Source organism: Gopherus flavomarginatus, chromosome 8 (assembly GCF_025201925.1).
Source record: "Gopherus flavomarginatus isolate rGopFla2 chromosome 8, rGopFla2.mat.asm, whole genome shotgun sequence".
Lineage (NCBI taxonomy): Eukaryota > Metazoa > Chordata > Testudines > Testudinidae > Gopherus > Gopherus flavomarginatus.
In genome coordinates this window covers 3,342,451-3,365,279 of record NC_066624.1, presented here as the reverse complement: position 1 = coordinate 3,365,279, position 22,829 = coordinate 3,342,451, and the positions used below count along the sequence as shown (strand labels likewise).

At 48.0% G+C, this 22,829-nt stretch overlaps 1 protein-coding gene across 9 annotated transcripts in view; it reads right to left on the bottom strand.

The window, feature by feature from the left end:
- Window positions 1-22,829, bottom strand: part of DOCK11 (dedicator of cytokinesis 11) — a 122,551-nt gene that overhangs the window by 73,860 nt on the left and 25,862 nt on the right. For 7 of the 9 annotated variants that reach the window (XM_050964877.1, XM_050964880.1, XM_050964883.1 and 4 more), the window contains exons 2-10: window positions 16,977-17,093; window positions 16,644-16,733; window positions 14,975-15,057; window positions 12,765-12,834; window positions 10,592-10,687; window positions 6,442-6,576; window positions 4,741-4,918; window positions 4,290-4,369; window positions 2,510-2,593 (exon numbers count right to left, since the gene is read on the bottom strand). In XM_050964877.1, coding sequence (XP_050820834.1) covers window positions 2,510-2,593; window positions 4,290-4,369; window positions 4,741-4,918; window positions 6,442-6,576; window positions 10,592-10,687; window positions 12,765-12,834; window positions 14,975-15,057; window positions 16,644-16,733; window positions 16,977-17,093 — 933 coding nt within the window. The other 2 variants (XM_050964885.1, XM_050964884.1) reach the window with 2 other exon arrangements.

Genomic DNA, 22,829 nt, shown 5'->3' with positions numbered 1-22,829 from the left:
TGTCCGATCACAGGGAGCCTGGAGGTGAAAACAGCGTATGTGCAGCAGGAATGCTCAAAGAGTTTCTACCACTTTGCAGGATTCTTTTGGTTGAAGAGATCGTTCACATAGTTAATAGACAGCGCTGCCAGAACCAGCAACAGCTCACAAACGGGAAGACATTTTTGATAGGCAGCAATGACGACTTTGGTTATAAACAGTCCAGATGGGCAATTGATTTAGATTGGCTGTAATAAAACTCAAACCACCTTCAATTCAGTCACCTCCTCCATGGCCCTTAAGGCCCAACTGGTCCTGTGGCTGGTTTGTGCCCACAGCGACCTTTCACAGACAGTGCCGAACGGGAAGAAAGAGACGAGACGACCTTTAGGCACGACCCTTAGCCAAATAACAACTCCTTCCCTTCACCAGACCCACCTTGCTGTGTGCAAGGATGCAGGACTGCATCCAGAACATCAAAATCACAGTGTGTTGAAGGGCTGATGTACACGCTATCATTCTCCCCCAGTTACTGAGGAGACCCGTGTTCAGGGCCAGCGCTACCATTTAGGCGACCTAGGCAATGGCCTAGGGCGACAGAATTTTTGGGGGGCGCTATTTTGCCGGGGGGGGGCGGCATGCAGGTCCGGTGGACCTACCGCAGTCATGCCGGTGGACAGTCCGCTGCTGGAAAGGCTCCGGTGGAGCTGTCGCAGTCATTTCAGCGGACGGTGCGCTGGTCTAAAGGCTCCAGCGGACCTACCGCAGTCATGCCGGCGGACGGTCCACTGCTGGGAAGGCTCCGGTGGAGCTGTTGCAGTCATTTCAGCGGACGATGCACTGGTCTAAAGGCTCCGGCGGACCTACCGCAGTCATGCCTGCAGCAGGTCCACCAGAGCCTTTAGACCAGTGGACCGTCCGCCAGCATCACTGCGGCAGCTCCACCGGGGAGGGCGGCGAAATGGCCGTCCGCCTAGGGCATCAGAAACCCTGGCGCCGCTCCTGCCCATGTTATTACTCTGTGGGGGCTATTTCCCCCCTCTGAGTAATCTAAGCAAATATAGGCTGCAATCATTAACCCATTTTAGAAAACTATTTCTGAGTCACTTTTGAGCAGACAGAAAACCCTGCCCTCTCTCAGGCCCATGGCTACAATCACATAATTGCTTCAACATCAGCCTGACAACCTATAAATATGCCACAAAACTGAACTTGTGTCCACGATCGCAGACGTACCAAGCCGCAGAACACACGGGGTCTGCTCTGAACCAGAATCAACAGGCTGCTTTGTGCCCAGGGACAGGGCACTGTGAGTTCAGTGACAGCCCAGCCAATAAAGATGTTTTGTACTTTCAAGGATGTTCCCCTTCTGAATCACACGACTAGTATTTTGGGGAGTTGCCAACAGTCCCTTTTTAAAAACAAACCTCATGGCTGCCACGGGGATGTAGAGACCCTGGTGCAAACATCCTAAAGAAGGCCCAAGAGGAAAGTTTGGTTTGGTACAAGACAGACCCTTGGGAGATTGCATTTTTCCCATTAAATCAGAATTGTCATCCTCCTGGGCTCTAACTACTCATATTGATTTGAAGCTAGAGAAAATCAGAAACTAGGAAATAAATGGAACAGTTTTCTAAAGTCGTGTTAACAGCAGCAGCTTTTTCCCTTTAAATGTCACGGGTGCCTTCAGATCTGTAAAGCTGCTCTCAGGAACGGAGAAGAAATGCTAGCGTGCATGCTGAACCTTCCTTTTGCCATCCTGGGGAGAACCTTGGTCCCTCACCATCCCACATGGCAGCTGTGCTGGAGCTGGGGCAGTCTCTCTCTCTAGTCCCATGACTGTGCAGTGAATGAAGTCAGGCCTTCATATTCCAAAGGTACTGAGCTCAAGCCGCATTATCATTGTGCTTGTATCAACATTTCTATTAACTCTTTCCTATCTGTGTGAATAGAGATTGATTTTTGCCACTTTTCCAAGGCCAAAACTTGAAAGTTCGTAAAGAACAAATATAGAAACAAACAGATGTGTTACCTATAAAAACAGCCTACTTAAAGAAGGGTCAGCTGTCTACATGGTCAAATTAAGGGCTATCATGGAATCAGACTAAGTCCTTGGAAAGGAGCAGTGGGGAAAGACCAGATTCGGCATTCTGCAGCTGTCAGACAGGAGTCTGAACAGGAAACAACCTCTGTGGTTTGGGAGCTTCCACATACCAGCAGCCCTGAAGACTTCCTTTACGTGAAAGGAGTTCTGAGCTTTGGTATCTCCAAAACCCAGAACCTGCATGGCTGGCATATCTCGCAAGGACTCCGCCCAGACATGGGCTTGCTGCTTATCTCATCGGCCCTAGTTGTAGAGGTGACTTGACTACCAGTCATTTCACCATCTCCCTAGGAGTCCCACTGCTGGTGTAGGTGACCATGGCCCCCCCAAGGAAGGAAGGAAGCAAGCGACACCAAATGGACTTTTCAGAATGGGTGAACCCTGGAAGACTCTAAAAGGTGTGTGTGTGTAGGGGGGTGGAATTACCTGGACTTCTGCGTCAAAGGAAAAGAGATTTTGTCGTCCATCATTTCTGCTTAGTTTATTCAGCTGTTCAGTTTCTCTTCCATACTAGGTCAAGGAAAGCATTGACATTACTGAGGAGACCAAGCCACAAGAGAAGCAAGTGTTTGTCTTTGGGAGGAATGGACACAAAATGTAATAAAAATAAAGCAGTCAATATTGTTCAGAGCTGACTGATGACCGGAGAGATTACACAATACCGCCCAGCCGCACCAACGAACGCCACGCCGGGGAACAGGAGGGCTCGGGGTCCTGTGGCCTGTCCATGTGACAGGATCACTCTGAGTGACAGAGCCAGCTGGCTACCAGACACCTGCATCCGGCCGACCCAGCGCAGGCCCAGAGAGCTGTGACAGCCATCCCCGCCCTGCCAAACAGGAGTGAAGCTGTCAATATTGCACCATTTTGGAGGCCAAGCTCTCCTGCCCCAGGTTGTCCTGCACTGCATGTCCCTGTGGTAGATTTGGCGACCTCTTCTCCCGTCCCATCCCCAGATGCATCCACTGTCCCTTGCTTGACACTCTCTCCCCCAGCTGAGTTATCCTCTTCTGTGGCTTGGGTGGCACCTTTTACGTCAATGACTCAGGTCAGTACCCCCCATTCCACTCTCCCACGTCTTCTGGGATGTTCGACGTGTCCAAACCTGAACTTCTTGCCTTGCTTCCCAAATCACTTCCCTCCCTGCCTTTCTCCATCGCCGTGGGCAACATTCTCACCCTCTGAGTCATTCGTGTCTACAACCCTGTGGCTGTGTGACTCTTCTCCTCCCTGTCCCCCTCCCTTCACCTCCTGGCTCTCACCAAATCCAGCCTCGGCTCCCTCGAGATCCCCCCATCCCCAACCACAAAACTCTTCTCTGCAAGCCCTCGTTACCTCTCCCCAGAACTTCTGCAGCCTCCCCGGCCTCTCATCTCATCCGCTCCAATATAGTCCACGTGCTGCAGCCAAAGCGCCCTTTCCTGGCGGCTGCTCTGACCCTGCTCCCCACAGCCTGCCAAGTCCCCACCGGGTTTCAGACTCCTCACCTGACTGTGCATGTACCCCCATCTCCTACTGCACTCCCACTCCCTCTCTCCCACCTTTCAGAGGCCTCCAGCCCTTTCCAGCTCTGTGCCACGGGGCTGGGCACACACGTGGGTCGGTAGGAACCAGCACTGGCAGAGCCTTCTGCAGCTCCCTCCCATGAATAGCTCCCCGAAAGGAACAAGAGCACCAGCTCAACACACATCCTCAGACTGTGGCCCTGTCTTCCTCCTGTCTGCAGCTCCTTCCAGATTCCTGCTCCAGCCTCCTCCTTCCCTGCCACTGCCAGAGACACGGACGCTCCCCCTAGTGTGACTCTCCTTGCCCTCTCCCGGCTTCAGCTCCCCCACCCACAGTTCTTTCTCCTACCCCGTCCCAGCAGCTGGCTCTGGGCAGCAACAGCGGCAGTGCTGGGACAGGCTCCTGCCGGTGGAGTGCCTGAGTTTGGATGAGAATACAGGCAGCTCTTTACGCAGTAGCCTCAGCAGCAGACCAGGGAGCAGCTCCAGCTCCATGTTGATGGGATCTGTACACAAGGAGGCGAAGCTGGCGCCAGCAGCATCCCGTGGCTGCCCAGCTTTCCCCAGAGCACAGCTTAGGGACCTCTGCTGTAGGGACCTTAACCTCTGTCACGTAATAGTGTCCAGCAGGAAGTCCCTTTCCAGTGGCAGCTGCAAGTTAGCTGGGGGAGCTGAGGAAATGACCACTATGGACACAATACCTTCATCAGCTCAGGATGCATGCTTCTCTCCAAGCTCTCCAGGATGTTATCCGATTTCCCTTGGCTGCTCGAGTCATCATCTGTCAAGTCATGAAAAGCAGATGTTCCAAATGACAGCAACGGCCCCTTCTAATCCCACCAAGTCCCCGGGCTCCACTCCTGAGCCGCTCACTTACAATAGCACAGGGACAATTTATCATGGCTCCTGAGACGCTGCCATGGGTTTCCCATCCAGCAGGAGAGTCAAGTTTCAAATCCACTTTTATTCTACAGACTATAGTTTATGTGCTACTAGCCAAACCTCAGAATCAGCATTTACTTGCTAAGATGCCGATTTTTAATGCAGGAAAGAATGTAAACACTGATACGGGCGTCCTCGCCTCCATGCTGCTAACGACGACGTCAGCGCTGCAATGGTGGGAAAGAAAGCTCCAGGGATTTAAAGACTGACCTTGTGCAGACTCCACGGTGTCTTTCCTCTCTTGCACCAAACTCTCCGTATTGATCTGAATAATCTTTTTCAGAGTCACCAGCCACTCCTCCATTTCCTGTTCACTTTCGGCTGCCAGATAGTGGCTGTACTTATCTAGCATCTTGAGTTCAAATGCATAGCGGCGCATCTTGGGGCACTGCACAAACAAACCAGAGAGCAGGTTTCGCATTACACTTCATTAATATCGCCTTCACTTTAGAGCTCAGCTCAGCGCAGACCTGGTACCAAGCTTCTTCCACTGTGCACAAATAACAATGTTACAAATACACCTTTCATTCTGGGGCATTCCTGCATTGCTCAGCCCCACTGACATGCGGCTAGCTCTGGGGTGGAAAGTAGCAAGCAGCCAAGATGAAGCCTGTTGTACACTAGTGTGAAGGGAAATGTGAGCCAAAGTCACAAGAGCAAATTCCTTTCCTTATAAAAAAGAGTGCCATGGAGCCTTTACAGTCCACCCAGGAACCTGATTTTAAAGACTCATCCAACCCACCAAGTAGAATTTCGGCCCGGCGCTATAGTAAGAAGCATTAATCAAAAACTAAACTAACATAGTTTCATGGTAGCTCACTTTTCCAACCGCTGCTGGTCTAACACCAGCATATTCCAGTGAGAAGTCTAGGCAAGTCCCTCGATGCAACATGTAAAGTACAGTCTACGCCGCCCACAGTCACGATGGCTACAAAGAAATCTACAGAAACTCACTTTGGAACCTGCATGGAGTCTGCTGTACTCACCCGAGAGTTAGCCCAAACCCACATGAAAACAGTGCACCCTGTGAGAGCTATGCAAGACAGCACAAGGTCAGGAATAAAAACTTTCTCAGGCTTCAGAAGCTGTGTTTTTCCATACATTACTGCTGATGCATACAACTAATGCCTGATGGGCCATTCCAAAGCAAGGGTTTTCACATGATCAACAGTTTTCTGCAGAAGACCTCAAGATGTTGCAATTTGAGGACATTTTCCACTACCACTCTTTACCATTCACCACTCCTCCTCCTCGTCTTTAACAAGAGCTACAGGAAGCAAACATGGCTCATTTGCATTCTCTTATTATTTGTATTACAGTAGTTCTCCAGCAAACCACAGTGTCCAAATACATAGTAAGAGACTCTTACAATTTAAGGCCCTGTTTCCGTAACCCCCTGCACATGTGAGTTACTTTACACGTGTGAGTACTCCCATTGAGTTCTGTGTGTACAGGATCCAGACCTAATTTAAGACAAGAGACAACCAGTGGGCGCAGACAGACAGAGAGACAGGCAGATGAAGGTAACACTAGGATGAACAGCTGACTGCACAGAGTAGTTACTGGCCTCAATCTTGCATGTACTTCAGGCACCTGTAGTCCCACTGAAGTCAACAGGGGTGCCAAGAGGTCCCCTTGGTGGTGGACACTGTACAGTCATAGAAAAAGAGCTCATCCAATCTCGGCAGAGATGACGCAGCCAGCTGGGGAGCAGGCAGAAGGCGCAGTGGCAGTGAACCCCAGGTTTTACACTGTCAGCAGTAGCCTCTGCCCACCACCTGCTAGCGGCAGCGATGGCAGGCTGGTCAGGCTGGCGGGTAGGCAGATGGAACAGGCAGAGCGCATGAATGAGATTGATGAAGCACACATACAGGGACGAAAGCAGGTAGGACTCCCCCCTTGTCAACCTACCTGAACAACATCAATGCAAGCGTCCAAGAAGATGCAGCCTTTGGATTCTTTTGAAATTTTCTCGTCTTTATAGGAATTCAGAATATAGGAACCATCCGGCAGTTGTGTGAGGTAAAAATACCGTCTCTTGAATACCTGCAAGAGCAAAACGCCTTTCTCATACAAGGGTCGCTCTGTGCCATCCGTAGCCAATGAAGCACACGTTTTCAGCATTTGGCTTCTCAGTCACTGTACGATACCTCGCTAGGGAAAACAGATGGTGTCTCAGTGCTACACATCTACCAGGTTATTATTAAACCTAAAGATGTTCTCACGCTCAGGCTTTGGAAGGAGGAAAGGACAGGAAGCATGCTGCACAGGTCAGCACACTCAAAGCCAGGGCTGAATTACAACCCCCCAGAGCTCCTGCATCTCACACACCTAGTTTCCTAGACCCTCCATTCACCTCCTGCATTTTGACACTGTTCACTCAATGGGGTAATTCAAAACTCCTTAGCAGGGTTGGATTCCACAACTAAAGTCGTCCCTCTCACACTGGCAATCTGAGGAATTTCCCCCCAGGTTAGATGGGTAGAGACTCTGGTGGGGGTTCATCTATCTCAGGCTGGGGCAGGGGTCACTTGCAGGTTTAAACCAGTGTAAATGATGGATTTCCTACAACTTGAAGTCTTTAAACCATGATTTGAGGCATCAGTAACTCAGCCAGAGGTTAGGGGTCTATTACAAGAGTGAGGTTCTGTAGCCTGCGATGGGCAGGAGGTCAGACTAGATTATCATGATGGTCCCCTCTGGGCTGAAAGCATGAGTCTGAATCTGAACTGGCATCCAGTTCTGCCCCTCCGCACCCCCTCCTGGGATGGCTCAGTTCTGCAAGGAGCTGAGCAGCGCTGATCAAGCAAAGCACTCAAGTGTGTCCACAGCCCCACTGAAATCAATGGGATCACTCATCTGCTTAAGGGTTTTGCTGGATCAGGATCAAAGTGCTCAGCACGTTGCAGGAGCAAGCCCTGAATTAATATCTTTTGGGGGGAGGGGAGAATGTGCATGATTACAGGCTGGGCCCCACTTCCCCCAGTGCAGAGTCTTCATGCTGCCTGCACTCCCTCCCCTCCGCTGGCTCCTGTCCCCGTCAACTGGAAAGAGAAAAGCCAAGTGGTTACATTAGGGTCTGGGCCATTCAGCTGAGCAAGCAACCGGGGATTAGTTCCACCACACACAAGGTACTTGCAGAACCCTTCGTGATAAAGGCCTCAGCAATAGTTGCAATCCAATTGTCAAACAGATGTTGTAACAACAGCTTAGCAAACAGTCCAGTGACACAATCTGAACGGGCTCCACGCAACTGGTTGTGTTTCTTTTTGGAGAACACAGAGTAACTTTTATGGACCAGTCTTGGCTTAGTTTCCTGACCCATTCACTCACCCCTAGATGCACTAACAACAAGACGTCAGTGTCTCCATAGCTGAGTTACGAACACAGACCAACAGAATGGACTGTGCCCTCCAGTGCTCCACATGCAATCTTGTGCTGCAAGTCAATGGGAGCATACGACCACGTGCACACTTAGCTGCATCTGCAACTTCTTGCTCCTATCGCCCTGGAAGCTGAATTAAGGCCAGGATGTTTGTGATCCGACTACTATACACTGGGAGCTACAGAGACAACAAAGATGAGACAAATGTGCTCTTGCCCTAGGCAGTAGTCACAAAACCCACCTTTCCCGGAGACTGCTTAGCAGTAAATACAGGCACATAATGCCTGGGAACATTTTGCAATTTCAGCCATTGGAAAAGTAGCCTCAGATATTCTCAGGTTTGCTATGACTCAGAAATATATTTCCTTCTTGTTAGAGATCATGATTAAAAGGTAGGGCACGGGAGGTCTGGACAGGGAGAAGAGAAACAGCACTTGCACTCCCATTTTGAGACTCTAAAAATGTTCTCATTGTAATGAGTGCCTGGAACAAATATGGATCAATGCAGCATTTGAACAACACAGATCAGGCTCTACCAGTAATTTCATGCCTCCATGAATAGTGAATCCATCACATATTTGATCAGGCCATTCACTTACTGCACAGAATTGGAAAAGTGACTTAAATCTAATCCATTCAAATGTAACACGGAGTCAGTGTTTAGACAGGTCCTGTAAGTGAGCTCTGAGAATGTGATGCTGATGAATTTTAAGTTTAGAGGATAGTGTAAGCACGTTGGCCCTGATTCAGCACGTGTGGACTTAAGCAGGAGCTCAAAGTTAAGCACTGCTTCAGCACTTTGCTGAACTGGGGCCTTAGATACTTCAGTGCTGCGTGCTACGGAAAATCTTAGATTAAACAGATGTGTATTAAACTAATGTTCAAAAGACAGGTGAATAAGTCTCTCATGGGATGTTTGATTTCATGCAAAACATTTGAAACATTTAACATCCTTCCAATGGAAAGTGCAGAAGCAAGCAGCACACACAAATACGCTGCATTATTTATATGGATTTTTCCTTTGCAGGCCTGCTGTTACAAAGAATTGTGAGGAAGCTGTACTGCTTTTGGAATGAATCGCAGAAACCTAGGAACAGAGTGAATGCCATATCAGATCAGACCACCGGTACGGCCAGCTCAGTATCCTACCTTTGGCAGGGGGAGTTGTGAAAGCTTCAGATGAAGCAAAAAGAACAACAAAAAAAATGCTGCTAGACAATTGCGTGAGGTTAGCCAGAGAACTGAGGAGACCCAGAAAAAGAAAAGGTCCAGATATAGTGATCGCCATGGGTTCAACTGAACTGGTGTGCAACCGAATCCAAGCTAACCAGAGTCAAGCTAGAGAACGTCTGCAAGAAAAAAGGTTACTCTGAAGCAAATGCAGTCAACTGTAAGCCTAATTAAGTTTTGTTCATAAGCCGGCTCACCACGAAAAACATTCTGTACATGCTTAGCAACTGCCAGCACCATTCGTTGCCTAGCACATCACTGTAGTGAAAGAACTCAGAACTGAGATCATGGCAAATCTCCTTCTGCAGCGCTCTAATGATGCAGCAGTGTGCCAGTCTGGATAGCTTCAGACCTTCAAGGTGCTACTGCTGTCTGAGAAGTCTCCTGCACGGAAGAGCAGTGCTCAGAACCGTTTGCACCAATGGGCACTAATTTGGGGTCCCTTGATTTTTGATTCACCCTATAGATAACATGAGCCTGCTTTGTAGAAGTGTTGCACCCTCACAACTTCAGCTAAGTCAATGGGAATGCAGCTGTACATTGATATGCTCTAACGCAAACAGAAGTTATGGGCTTAGTGCAGAAACTAGCAGTCCTCTGGCCTGTATGATGCAGGAGGTCAGACTAGACCATCACAACTCGGGCTTCAAGTCATGCATGTGCTTCTGCACCTCGCTGAATCGAGGCATCTGACTGAGAAACTCAAAATCATGGAATGCTTTGGAGAGTTTTTAGCATCCTAACGGGATCATGTTTTTTCTCCTGAGTCTCGCTGTAATTTGGATACCTATCCGAGTCTTATCACCAGATCAGTCTCTTTTAGCAAGTAACAAAGCAGCTGTTTGCTGAAACAACAAATAGATCATTGGCTGAGCAAAATCAATTATACGATTAGTTGGAGCTTCTGTAGCGAAGTCCGAGCTGTGGAGTGCTGCACGGTATCCGATAAAAAGAAGAGCTGATGACTTAGCTGCTGCATGGAAGGTCAGTCCTACGATAGCAGCTCACTGACACCATCCCTGCTTTAAGCACAGATACGTGTTATTTAGGTTCTAAAAGTTTGGCCATGTGCGTACAAGGAAATCAGCACTGGTTTTTTTAGGCCAGCTGTTTTGCTTAATTCAATTGTCCTCCTTTCCTGGGCCTCAGGCGCTGATTCAGAAGGCAATCATGGGTTTGCTTTAACACAAGTCTTTGCTTAGCCTGCCCTTTGTGATTCAAAGCGACTAATCCTACCCACTGCTTGGTAGGGTTCAGCACAGATCCCACTGCAGACAGGGAGGCTCTGTAAGACAGTTACAGAGGGGCCCAAACCAAAACCCAACAGCCAGTCTTGGAAGCTTGGATCGGAACTGAGACACTTGGCTACATGGCTACATGTAAGCGAGACACCCCCCCCCCCCCCCGTCACTGCTCTGGCACGACAGTGTATGGAATTAAACTCACCTTCATGGTAACAGTAATTGTACTATTGACATTTGCTTTGTACAGCCAGCCTTGTTTGATGATTCCACCTTTCTGAGAGCACAATGAGGAGGAGTCCTGGAACAAAACAGGAGATTAGAAAGAAGCGATGTCAGTGCTAACCAGGTCCTGACCTGCCACGGTGTCACATGCAAAATGTCTCATGGAAGTTGTGGGGAACTTTAAGTCTCATTTACTTAAATTGGTGGTTCGAGTGGTATTACCTCCCAACATGGATGCAGTTCTAGTGATATACAGTATTGTAATGGCACCGTTATTCCTGTACAGAAAGGGGAATATCCATACTGGTTCAGTCATCCTTATACTGGTATAACTGCATTCGCTCGAGAGCTTTTACTGGTATAATATTAATATTGCAGTTTAAAAAAAAACAACAAAAAAACAAACAAAAAAACCCACCCCCCTACCCAAACCACTTATACCGGTAAAAGCTGGGCCTTAGCATCTGTCCAGCTCGTCATACTCTGTGTTTTTCCAAGCGTAGATCTCACAGTGCTCTACGCCATTTCATAGGCAGGGAAGTCTCACAGCCAGTCAACAGCATAGCAGGGATAGAACCTAGGCCTCCTGGCCCCCAGAAGAGCAACTTCCAAGCCTCAAAATTCAAGACTCTACAGAGACAATGGAAATAGTCACAGTGCTTTACGTCTGTGACTAAAGTCCCGGATTTCTCCTTGCTGGCAGTTCACCCTTTCCCCTTACCACACTGCTTTTCACTAAAGTTCTTAGACCTAATTCTGATGCAAAAGCTCTACTGGAAAATTACAAAGAGCACAGTCCACATTCGGTCAGACACAAGCCATGATCATGAAGTTCAGCTAAGAAGGGGTACGGATGCACTCCCTCAAATTACTTCAGTAGTTTAGCTGGGGAACTGCTTAAAAGATGACAATTCTATTATATTTTGAGGGTTTACTTTTGTCTTTTTCTTTTGGGAAAGCACATTGTGTAACTTACTGCACAATACCACAGCTAGACAGAGTGAGATGCTATTAAAGGAAAGAATTACACACAGCTAATGTTAAAGCTATGACACAAGCCAACAAAACAACCAGGAAATTCAAGGTTGGGCCCAACAATCAATTCCCGACTATGAAGAGCCACTCCAGTCTGCCTCTAAAAGGAACATCCAGGACATGCACAATAGTCGTTAAAAATGCACACGAAACATCACTTTCAAATTTCAGCCTTGGTAAAACACAAGCTGCCTCTTTCCTTTAATAAATTCATCAGCCGTGGTGCCTCCTCACCCCTTCACATTTAAACACATTTAGCTACAATGTCCAACAATTTTAGACTAAAACTTCTTAACAACTTCCACCTGTGGCTCTCCCAGTTTCTCCAGAGAGGCAGACATTACTGCTATGCTGCAGATGTGGGCAATGCGAGGCAGAGTTGTTAAGGTGCACATGTTCAAAAGTGATCACTAATACTGGGTACCCATCTCGAAACCCCTCGGGCCTGATTTTCAGAGGGGAGAAGCAGTCTCAACTCCAAGTGATGTCTGTGGAAAAGCACTGAGAGGACGCAGAGCCCCTGGAATGAGGTGAGCACACAGATGCTGGCCCCCAGAAGCAATGGACCCTTTCAAATATTTGGGATCTGATTGCAGGATCCAGACCTCGGAGTGGCGGTGTTTTACACCCTGTGAGCAGGTGTAAGTGACTCCACAAATCGCAAGGCAGAAGAGAGTCAGCCCCTGTGCCTTGGAACGAGGAGCAACAACATTTTGCAAGATTACTTTACACATGGACGCTTCCCTGTTCACTTTTGACTGGAGTAGATTGAATTAAAACTTTCACATCAAGAATTGCTTAGTAATGTTCTTGGCCTCTCCGTTTCATACTGCTGCAAGACACCAGATGGAGAGCCAAAGAAAGCATCCAGGGAAAACATCCCAGTTACTGAAAGGAGGCACATGTCTACTAATTCATCAGCTTCTTGGCTCTAGGAGATTATCTTGTAACACCTGCAGATAGATAATTGTCCGCAGACTTGTCCCAGCCGCTCAGAAAAGGGAATGGGCCTTCCGTATTTGATTACCCAGCAAGAGCATTCCAGACTGGCGCTTTGCTGGTGTGAATTGTTCCAGCCTCAGTGCACAGTGCTACACAGACATTTCTCTTTCCCTTACCTCATCCTTCTCAACGTCTTCATCAATCTCAAATATATGGTTTGGAATCTTCTCCGGTCTAAAGGATTTGCTGAAAATATAACACGGTATGTAAGACAGCCACACAAAAGGGAAGAATTCAGGACAATAGTAAAGAACGGGTACCAGTCCTCTTGTCACTGCTGGGAACGTACATGCATGCAATGGGATCAGCAGGCTCAACAACAGATATTATCTGCAAAAATTGATGTGGATGAGTACGGAGAGGGTAGGACAATGGAAGGCCATACATTTGTGCACATCGCCGTGACGTTGTCAAGAGCGGGTGGCTGCCTAAAAGATAACTTCACCAACTTCGGTGCAGTTATTTCTGGTTCACATGAGCAGGACCAAGTCAAGGGACCGGCCTATCATTTATTTTGCAAAACCCAACAAAGATCAGATAGCAAGAACATGTGCAAACTGAATGTAATTCAAGCACCAATGGCATTCTCCTGTGCATGGCTTTCACGCCACCTGCATGGAGCAGGCCTCTTGCGTGTCGAGCTGGTCGGGAATTTTTTGACATAACTTTTTTTCATCGAAAAATGCCAATTTGTGGAAACCAAAACTGTTTGCAAGACAAGGTCCTTTCCAAGGAACCTCCTGACCAGAAACATGTTTGGGGAAAGGTACTGAAATTGTCAAGCCATCTCTTTTAGACATTTTCAAAGTGAAAAATTCCAGTTTTCCGGTTCAGAATGACTCTCTGTTTCAAAATTTAAGCCAATAAGCCTGAAAGGGGTTAAAAGGAAAAAGGTTGAACTTGAAACAAAATGTTCACAATTCCAGAACTAAAACATTTTGATCCACCCGAGCCAATTATTTTTTCCAGTTCTTCTGGTTCACAAAAATTTCTAGATTTTGACTTTTCGTCTCAGTTCAGGACAGCAGAACTTTTCAAACTCACAACCACTCACAGCGCAGGCAAAGGCAGCTGTCCCCTAGCTTTTGTAGTCTGCCTCCCCAGAGGAGTCAATTAGCAAGAAGAGGCTGTCAGCATACCACCAGAGCTTTGTCTGAAGCGGTTTGAGAGGGGAGGAGGGCAAAACTGGCTCCACACAGCACATAATCACCCATCAATCAGGCATGCATGTGCTTGTCTGAAGATGGAGGCACTACACGAGATTAGCCTTTGGCTGGAATAATGCACAGGGCTGGCATTTTAATGCAGAAAGCTCTTTTCAGCATTGCCAGTGTTGATGGCTATATTCTTATTCCCCAGGACTGTATTTCCCCACCATGTTAGGCAGAAGCAGGATTGACTTGAGCAAGGACCATGGTGTATCACACCCTGTGACAGACAGCATTCAGAGACAATGGGATTCCTGATTTGGGATGAGCAGACTGCACTGAAGCTACTTATTCTGCCACATTCCTGAATTTAGGCTCTTCCTGTCATAACAGCTGATGGAAGGAGGATGTTTGCACATGGACAGTGACCGAACCCCTGTAACGTCTCCTGCAGTTCCTTGATACAGTCTGAGTGACACAGACCTCTGGCTTGCAAACCCTAAATAAAGGGCAAGTAAATCTCATGAGAAGATACAGGGGTGGGGCAAACGTCAGAGAACAGGAGATATTAGTGGATTGTTGGATCAATAACAATATGTCATAAGAACAGCCAGACTGGGTCAGACCAATGGTCCATCCAGTCCAGTATCCTGTCTTCTAACAGTGGCCAATGCCAGGTGCTTCAGAGGGAATGAACAGAACACGGTAATTATGGAGTGATCCATAATGATGTCCAGTTGCAGCTTCTGGCAGTCAGAGACTAGGGATACCCAGAGCATGAGTTTGTGTCCTTGACCATTTTGGCCAATAGCCATTTATGGACCTATCTTCCATGAACTTATCTAGTTCTTTTTTGAACCCAGTTATACTTTTTGTCCTTCACGACATCCCTCGGCAATGAGTTCCACAGGTTAACTGTGCATTGTGTGCAGAAGTACTTCCTAATGTTAGCTTTAAACCTGCTACCTAGTAATTTCGGTGGGTGGGCCCTGGCTCTTGTGATATGTGAAGGGGTAAACAACATTTCCCTACTCACTTTCTCCACACCAGTCACGATTTTATAGACCTCTATCATTTCCCCTTGAGTCGTCTCTTTTCTAAGCTGAAACTTAGACCTGATCAAACCACAGTCTAGCAAGGTTATTAAGCGCTCCTAGCATCCCAGAGGAGACACTTACCACGGTAACATCCGGAAGTCACCCGAGAACTCTTCATATTTATAGTTCACCACGTGCCAGTCCGAGTGGTACGTTTTAATACACTGTAAGGAGAATGAGGCATGTTCTTTGAAATCACAGCATGCTAAGCAAAAACATGCACAACTCTTAAGAATGAAGCGCAACTAGTGAGATGCTGAGGCTGACGTTAAGGTAACAAACATACACAATAAGCTGGACAAAGACTTTGTGGAGTTGTTTCACTTATCCTGAACTGGGGAAACTAAACACCACAGAACTCCTTTGAGACCATGTGATAGGATGGCCGCTTTCAGAGAGCCTCTTCCTGGCCTCAGGGTGACTCTGCAAGATGTCCCCGCCTCAGTTTCTCTCTTCCAAGGGGCTGGTCACCTGCACAATTTATCTAACAGGTCACAGACCCTTCCTGGGCAACCCTCCTGTGGCAGGCCATGGCACGACTGGTGCTGGCAGCTACCGCGCTATGCCTCAGCCCAGCCCCTCTAGCTGGGGGGCTCCTCTGCCCTGTTTCTGTCTCGACTCCCGGATTTGCTTCTAGCTTTTGCCCGGAGACATTGGCAGGCTCAGCCTTCTCTGGCCCTCTGGCTTCAGCTCTCCCGCTCGGAGAGCCAGACAGCATCTCTCTCTGCTGCTCTAAGCCTCCAGCCCTTTCTGGCCAGGGGAGGTTTGTGGGTGACCCACAACTGCCTCCTCCTGTCACCAGCTGGCTCTGGCTCCACAGCTCAATGAGGGACCTCTGGCCGCTCCCTCCTTCTAGGGCGTCCTCTCTCCGAGGTGCTCCATCCCGCTTGGCTCCTTTGAGCTCTTGGTCCCGAGACTCTCCCTCGCCTCTGGGTCCTCTCTCATTTCATACTCCCAAGGGCAGCCCCACCCTCCTCATTACACCAGACAAGGAGCCCCTGGACTGGGCAGGAGAGCTGCCCGGTTACAATGCACACCGAGCCTCTTGCCAGTTGCACGGGCGCTGAAATCTGCACTTACCTCGGCCGCGACTTTCAGACCTGACTAGTGCTGCTGAGTGCCCAGCCTGACAGCGCCGGGCACCTGCCTCTGAGAGTCAGGCTCCTTTAACGATGTCTCGAAACAGTCATCCACCAATGGCACCTCTGCCGGGGTTCCTCCTTCCCCCTACTCTGGCTGCGCGGGAGCTGGGCTCCCCACCAGTCCCCACCCACAGCTGCATAGGAACGACTCAAGGGCACAGCTGCAGCTGCCAAGAGGAGCTGCTGCTGGTTCAAGAGCAACCTAGGAGTCAGTTTCCATTCGGTGCTGTTCAAAGCAGCTGCTCTCGGGCGTCTCCCTTCTCCAGTCTCATTCCTGCCGACGCACACACAGGAGCCTCTCCAGCAGCTCTGAGGCACGACAGGCAGAAGCAGTGAAGCCTCTGCCTTCTCCCTTCCCATTAAAGGCCTTGGGGGTGCATACTGCACCCCACACAGCTGGGGGCAGCAGGTGGCTCATAAACTGCATCTGCCAGATAGAAAAAGAGTTGTTCCTCCAGGCCTGAAGTTGCAGCTCCCCTGTGTCACAGATGAGGCCAGCAAAACAACTTGCAGCCTTATCTGTCATTAGCAGCAGAGCTGCCTGGAGAGCATTTCCCCTGAAGGACAAGGTGCTGCAACGCTGCATGTCAAAGGCCTGTGCACACTACCTCTTTGACAAAGAGACTCTGAGCCTTCCCGTGAGCATCTTCTGGCACCGTAGACTGGACAGTCCTCTGCTGGCGACCTATCACTGAGATCTGCGGGGAGTGGGATAGAAAGAGATGTCATGGTTAATTGGGCCCATATAAATTGTCAGTGAAAATAATAAATACTCTGGGCCTGATTCAAGGCCTGGTCACTCCCATTCGACCTGGCTGTAATGCCTTTGAAATCAGTGTAGAAGTGGACACTGAAATCGAAGGGGGTTCCCCAGCGTGAGAGTGGGTTAGCGGAGGGGTGGATTAGGCCTTGTATGTGAGAAGGAGCCAGCACAAACTCACAGACACATCCTCCATCGGAAACATGAGCAGATCGCGGAGAGGATCACTGTAGATCTGGGCTTTCCTTTGCAGGACCACATTCTCGTAGTCCAGGGGTTCTACCACTTTGGTTTTTTCCTGAAGGAAAATAAAAGCAGAACAAAACAGATAGTGAAAAACAATTGCAAATGTTGCATGTGAGGCACCCAGCCAAGAACTGAGATTCACTTCCCGAACGAGTCATCAGTTCCACTTCTGCCTTGAAGTTGGCTGCTACCAAATCCAGGTTATGCTGGGAGCCCTTAACAAATCACATTCATGACTCACAGCACTCTGCCCTTCCACAGCGATGTTCACCTGAGGATTTCAAAGCACAGTACCAATGAATTACTCATTACATCAACCTTACAATCCTCCTGCCATGTAGGTGAACATTACTACACACATCCTGCGGGTGAACCAGAGGTTCAGCGACATGCCGATGGTCATACAACAGCCTACAGAAAGAACTGAATCATCCTGACTGCTAAGTGCTAGCCGCCGCAGTCCACACGCCCTCTCTCCCTTTAGCGTGGAAGACAAGCTGCCTGGACAGGTTAGCTGCTGTGGTTTTAAAGGTATTTACTACAGTAGTAGTTCATCTGCACTAGTCTAAAACAATCCTGCTGGACTGACACTCGACACTCCGTGTCGCTTGAGTTGTCTCTGTTTGAGGCTTGTTATGTGATGCGAGCTGACAAGATTTACGCGGCCTCTGGAAGCCTGCCATTTGGCAAGATGAAAGCAACCCAGCTGCTCTGAGCTCTAACCAGGAATCTTGCAGGATGGAAAGGAAGATCAACACAATAATCCCTTTCAACACTTGAAACCCAAACGCCTAGCAATAAATCACACCTCCAGACGCACTGCGAGGTGACAGTTTACGGCAAGAGCGATTGTAAAGTCTCTGGGCCTGATTTTGCTCTGAGAACACGAGCTTGCCTATGTTACAGACATGACAGCAGCACAGCTACGCTGCGGCAGCTGCGCCACTGCAGTGCCAAAGTGGGGCCACTTGCTACAGCGACGGAAGGGTTTTTTCCCCTCGATGTAGGTAGTCCACCCCCTCGTGGGTCCATTGACCTAGCAGCGTCTATACCAGGCCTTAGGTTGGCTTAACTATCAGGCTGTGAATTTTTCCCCATTCTGTGCAGCATGAGCTAGAGCAGCCTGAAGGATGGAAACTTTAATTCTCTCCTCACACCCGTTTGGGCCTGATCCCGGGAGACCCTGAGCACCTCCTGACATTTGTTGCACCCCCTCAGGAGCTGCACCCTTGCCAGAGAGCACTCAGCCCTTGGGATGGTGGAGACCTCAACAGGGCCATGCACGTCGCACCCCCAAACACTCACCCTTCACCTGCCGTTTGACTCTCCCGATCTCACACACGCTGTGGCAGGAGGACATTGATAGGCTCCTGTATTCTGGACTGTTACTTGTGCTGCCTAGTGCAGCATTTCCTGCTTGCGCAGGGTTTGGCATTTTCCAAATTCTTATGGAGAATTAATCGGCAGAAATTCAAGGATTTGCTTGTAAATTCAAACACTGTATTGCTCTAGATACAAAGTCATTACAAGCAATTGCCACGACAGAGTCACGTTATGTATTCTGTCATCCATGTAAACCACGGCATTCTGATTCCACTTGGCAGACAGAGCTAATTAAATGTAATGGTGGGTGAACATCATTGTTACATGCCATTATTTATTCTTTAAACTAAACATGCTCATATTAAGTTTTGGGGCTGGGAGTGTTAAAAAGACAGAGTGATGCCACGACACAGGAAGATACACAGCTAAAGCAAACATCCAAGACTCTAAGGAGACTGCACTGACGTATCCCATGGCGTTATACCCGAGGGAGTGGTCAGGCCAAACGCTGCCCTCGGGTCTATGCAGGGTTTTGACCCCATGTCCATAAAGCAGCAGCCACATTATTAACAAAAGACCAACTTCTGCCATCTTTACTCAAGCAAAACTCCTACTGAACTCAAGGGGAATTTAGTCGGGTTAAGGACTGATGAATTTGGGCCACAATTCCCCCCTCCTCCTCTCCTGACCAGCTCAACAGTTGTTTCTGGCCTCCCTCTAAGGCGGAAGGAGAGGCTGCCTATCTGGATGTCTCTTTTGGTTCGCATACTGCACCCATCTCCATGGTTTCTGAGATCCCATCTTCATTTGGCCTGCGACCCTTGAGTATTTTCTTCTCTGGCATCTCATGGAGTTGCACCTGCTGACACTATGAAGGAATTTGGCTTTCCACCTTAGAGCAGAGTTTTGTTTCAGTATATACATCTGACCTGTTAGCAAGCAAAGGATACTTCCCAAAAACTGCAACCAAAGAGGCAGAAATGCCATTTTGTGAAAGAAGAGTGCTGTAGCCCTGCTGCTTAAGCACAAAAAAGGAAGTGGTGTCATATGATTAAAACTGAAATACACTCGATACAATCTGCATGTGCTCCAACAATGCAATGTGTTGTGGAAAACTATTTTGCCAGCCGTGGCACTAGAAAATGAGCACAACATACCCTTTATAAAAAGAGAAATATTAGAAACTTATTTTCTTTAACATCCCTCTATGCGCTCACAAATTAAATACCTCTGATTATGCTATTCTAAGGATAAAATTGCTGCTATTTATGTTTTTTGATTACTCATCTTAACTAACTTCTATCAATAACATCTCAGCTTGAATATAAGGAGATATTTCCTTTTAACACCTGCAAGTAACTCCAATTCACATTACTGGAAGGTCCATGTGCCCAGCAAGATTAAATGGATCCTTCAATTTGTTCTTTTAGGATTGGGGTCCAAAAGAATACTCGATCAATTCATTAGCCGAGGGCAGTAGCACCAATTTATCTCAAGTGGCACTAACTTGTAAGGTATGTTTTACGCTGTAAAATCCTGCTTTATTATGTATATAAAACGAGGCTATAAAATACTGGTTTATATTGCTCTTTTCCCCCGTTTTTCAAGTTTATGAATGGGCTGCTGCTAACTTGTATCACGTGCTGTAAATAACAATGAGTTGACCTATTCCTAACACGTCTGATTATTAAAATGAAAGACTTCTAAATATCCAATGTGAATCTCACCATTTATTGCTCCTTATTTACTTTTTTGCATTTTTCCCCACTGTGGACAACTGAAATCAATTAAGTGCTTTTCACACTGGTTTAAAGGCCGTTTCATTTGCAAAAGCTGCAATATCCCCAGGAGGTTTTCCATTTGATCAAACACAACTGATGCCACTCACTTTTAAAACAAAACTAAACCCGTCTCCGTTTGGTTTTCACAAATTGGATGTGTGGGGCCAAGTTGACTGGAAGGCTGTGGGAGGATGAACAACGCCCATTGCATAGGCTGTCCCAAGGTCTGGGGAAGGCTCAGTTGGGAAGTCATTTGAGGTTAATTTCTAAAGTGATAAGTAACAAACAATGAGATCTTAACAGTTTTTTACAGCACTTTAAAAATATCCACCTTTCACTTCAAGTTTCCTCGAATTGGCACGTGCGCCAACAGAAAAACACCCCTCCGGCAACCTCAGGCCTGCAACCAGGTTCTGCAGCCTACTGAGACAGGCTTGCCAGCCCCATCCCTGCAGGAGGCTAGCACAGGGGCTACATGCTGGTTAGACCATAGTTTCCTGCCGTAAGTGGTGCCTGGTCTCATGTGGCTCGTCAGCAAGCAGGGAATTCCATGCCGTGTGAATAGTGCACACAGCTTTTCACGTACACACTTTGAGCCACTGCCTTGGCGAGCTTCGGGTTGGCAATGGAGAGGCCTTGTGAAAAGTCGGTGCCTAACTGTCCCACCTGATTTTCCATTCCGAGTTCTTTTCATGCAGTGTAGTGCAGTAATGCCAGTGTGGATTAGCTCAAACAGCTGAAACGGTGCCATCAAAATCACTTTCTGGAAATGTGAGCGTCACCCCCCACCCAACCCTCAACAAATTCCACCAAGCTCCGGCAGCGTGCTGATGCCAGCAAAACCCTTTAGATGTAGACATGATGAGCCCACCAGACAAACTAGCAACTTGGAAAAACAAGAGGTGTTTGTCAGAGGGCCTCTGCACTCTCGCAAGTGGGTAGCGTCTGAGAATTACACAGGATGTGTTACACTGCATGAATCACAACCACGTGGAAGACCTAATTCTGGAGACTTCCCAGGATGAGGCCCCGGCAGCGTAAATGGTCTGGTGAACCACCGCAGGACAGGGAGCTCCAGCACAGACGCTCAACAGCTTCTGTGGACTGTAGCAGGGAGTTCTGTGCAGTTTCCCCTAACTAGGCAGGGATCTGTGAAGCTACAGTGGCCAGTCAAAGTGCTGCCAAGGCCTCTGATTTTAGAACATAAGAACGGCCCTACTGGGTCAGATCAAAGGTCCATCCGGCCCAGTATCCTGTCTTCTGACAGTGGCCAGCGTCAGGTGCCCCAGCGGGAATGAGCAGAACAGGGAATCACCAAGTGATCCATCCTGTCACCCATTCCCAGCTTCTGGCAAACAAGGGCTAGGGACACCATCCTTGAACATCCTGGCTAAAGCCATCGATGGACCAATCCTTCATGAACTCATCTAGCTTTCTCTGAACCCTGTTATAGTCTTGGTTTTCACAACATCCTCTGGTAAAGGGTTCCACAAGTTGTCTGTACGTTGTATGAAGAAATACATCCTTTTTTTTGTTTTAAACGTGTTGCCTATTAATTTTATTTGATGGCCCCTACTTCTTGTGTTATGTTCTTGTGTTTATTTTATTACAAGTCTTGTGATAGCTTTTCATAAGACCCTTGCTCCTGGAGTCATCTGATTATGTGAGAATCTCAGTTAACGCTGTTTTTTTTAACAAAAGGAAGTTACTAGCTTTCACGACTGCAGAGAAGAGATTGAAAATGGAACCCCCAAAAGCTCAAAAACAAGAAAGCAAATAAAAAGAACCTGATATTCATTGCTGTTAATGTCTCACCGTTTTCAAGACAATCTCATGATTTCTGAATGCTTGGATTTGACAATGCTGATACCACAGCAACACTGAGGGAATGAAAGCCAACCTCACCTCCCACCCCTCCTTTCTCACCATCCACAGCGTCAGCAGTCCCATGCTTTCATGGTCTTCCACACTCACAGCGGTGTGATGAGAGTGAGGGGACAGCAGCTGAAATTTGACTTCATGTACTTATGGCTAGAGCCCGCAGCCTCTACTCAGATGTCACTGCTCGAGCTGGGACTGAGCATTGATGGCAGGAAGTGGCCCTGAATGTAGCTGCTGGTTAGCATCCCCGAACAGCTCTCTGATTTCAGTCTAACAGATGCACTGTGACAATGTGCCAAAGACTCACTTGTGATGGGCAGAAACATCCTAAAAGTCACTTTCCCGGCTTGCAGTTTTATACCCTGCATGCACAAAAATAGAGTCTGACTTTCTCTGAGCCAAACTGCTTCCTGAACAAACCAGCCCTTAACATGTTGCTCTGAACATACACCAGCATTTGCTGCAGTGCCAATTAAGGTAAATCAGTAAATCTGATGGCAAACTAAAGTCTTGAGCCTGCATTCTCCTTCACACTGAGACCCCTTTCTCCAGCTCTGGCGGCAGGGACGACTGTAATTCCTGCCTACCTTAAGAGTCTTTTATACTGCAGAAGCAACGTAACAGGGCTGCAGGGATTCACTTTGTGTCAAAAGGGAAAAAATCCTGGAAATGAGCCTGGATTCCAAAACTATTTCAAACCCCCACCCCCGCTTTGACAAGAGCCAAATTCTTCTCTCCTTGTTAGGTGGCTGATGATCAGTTAGCAAGGAGAGATTCTAGAGCACATCCCAGCACGGGCGTCT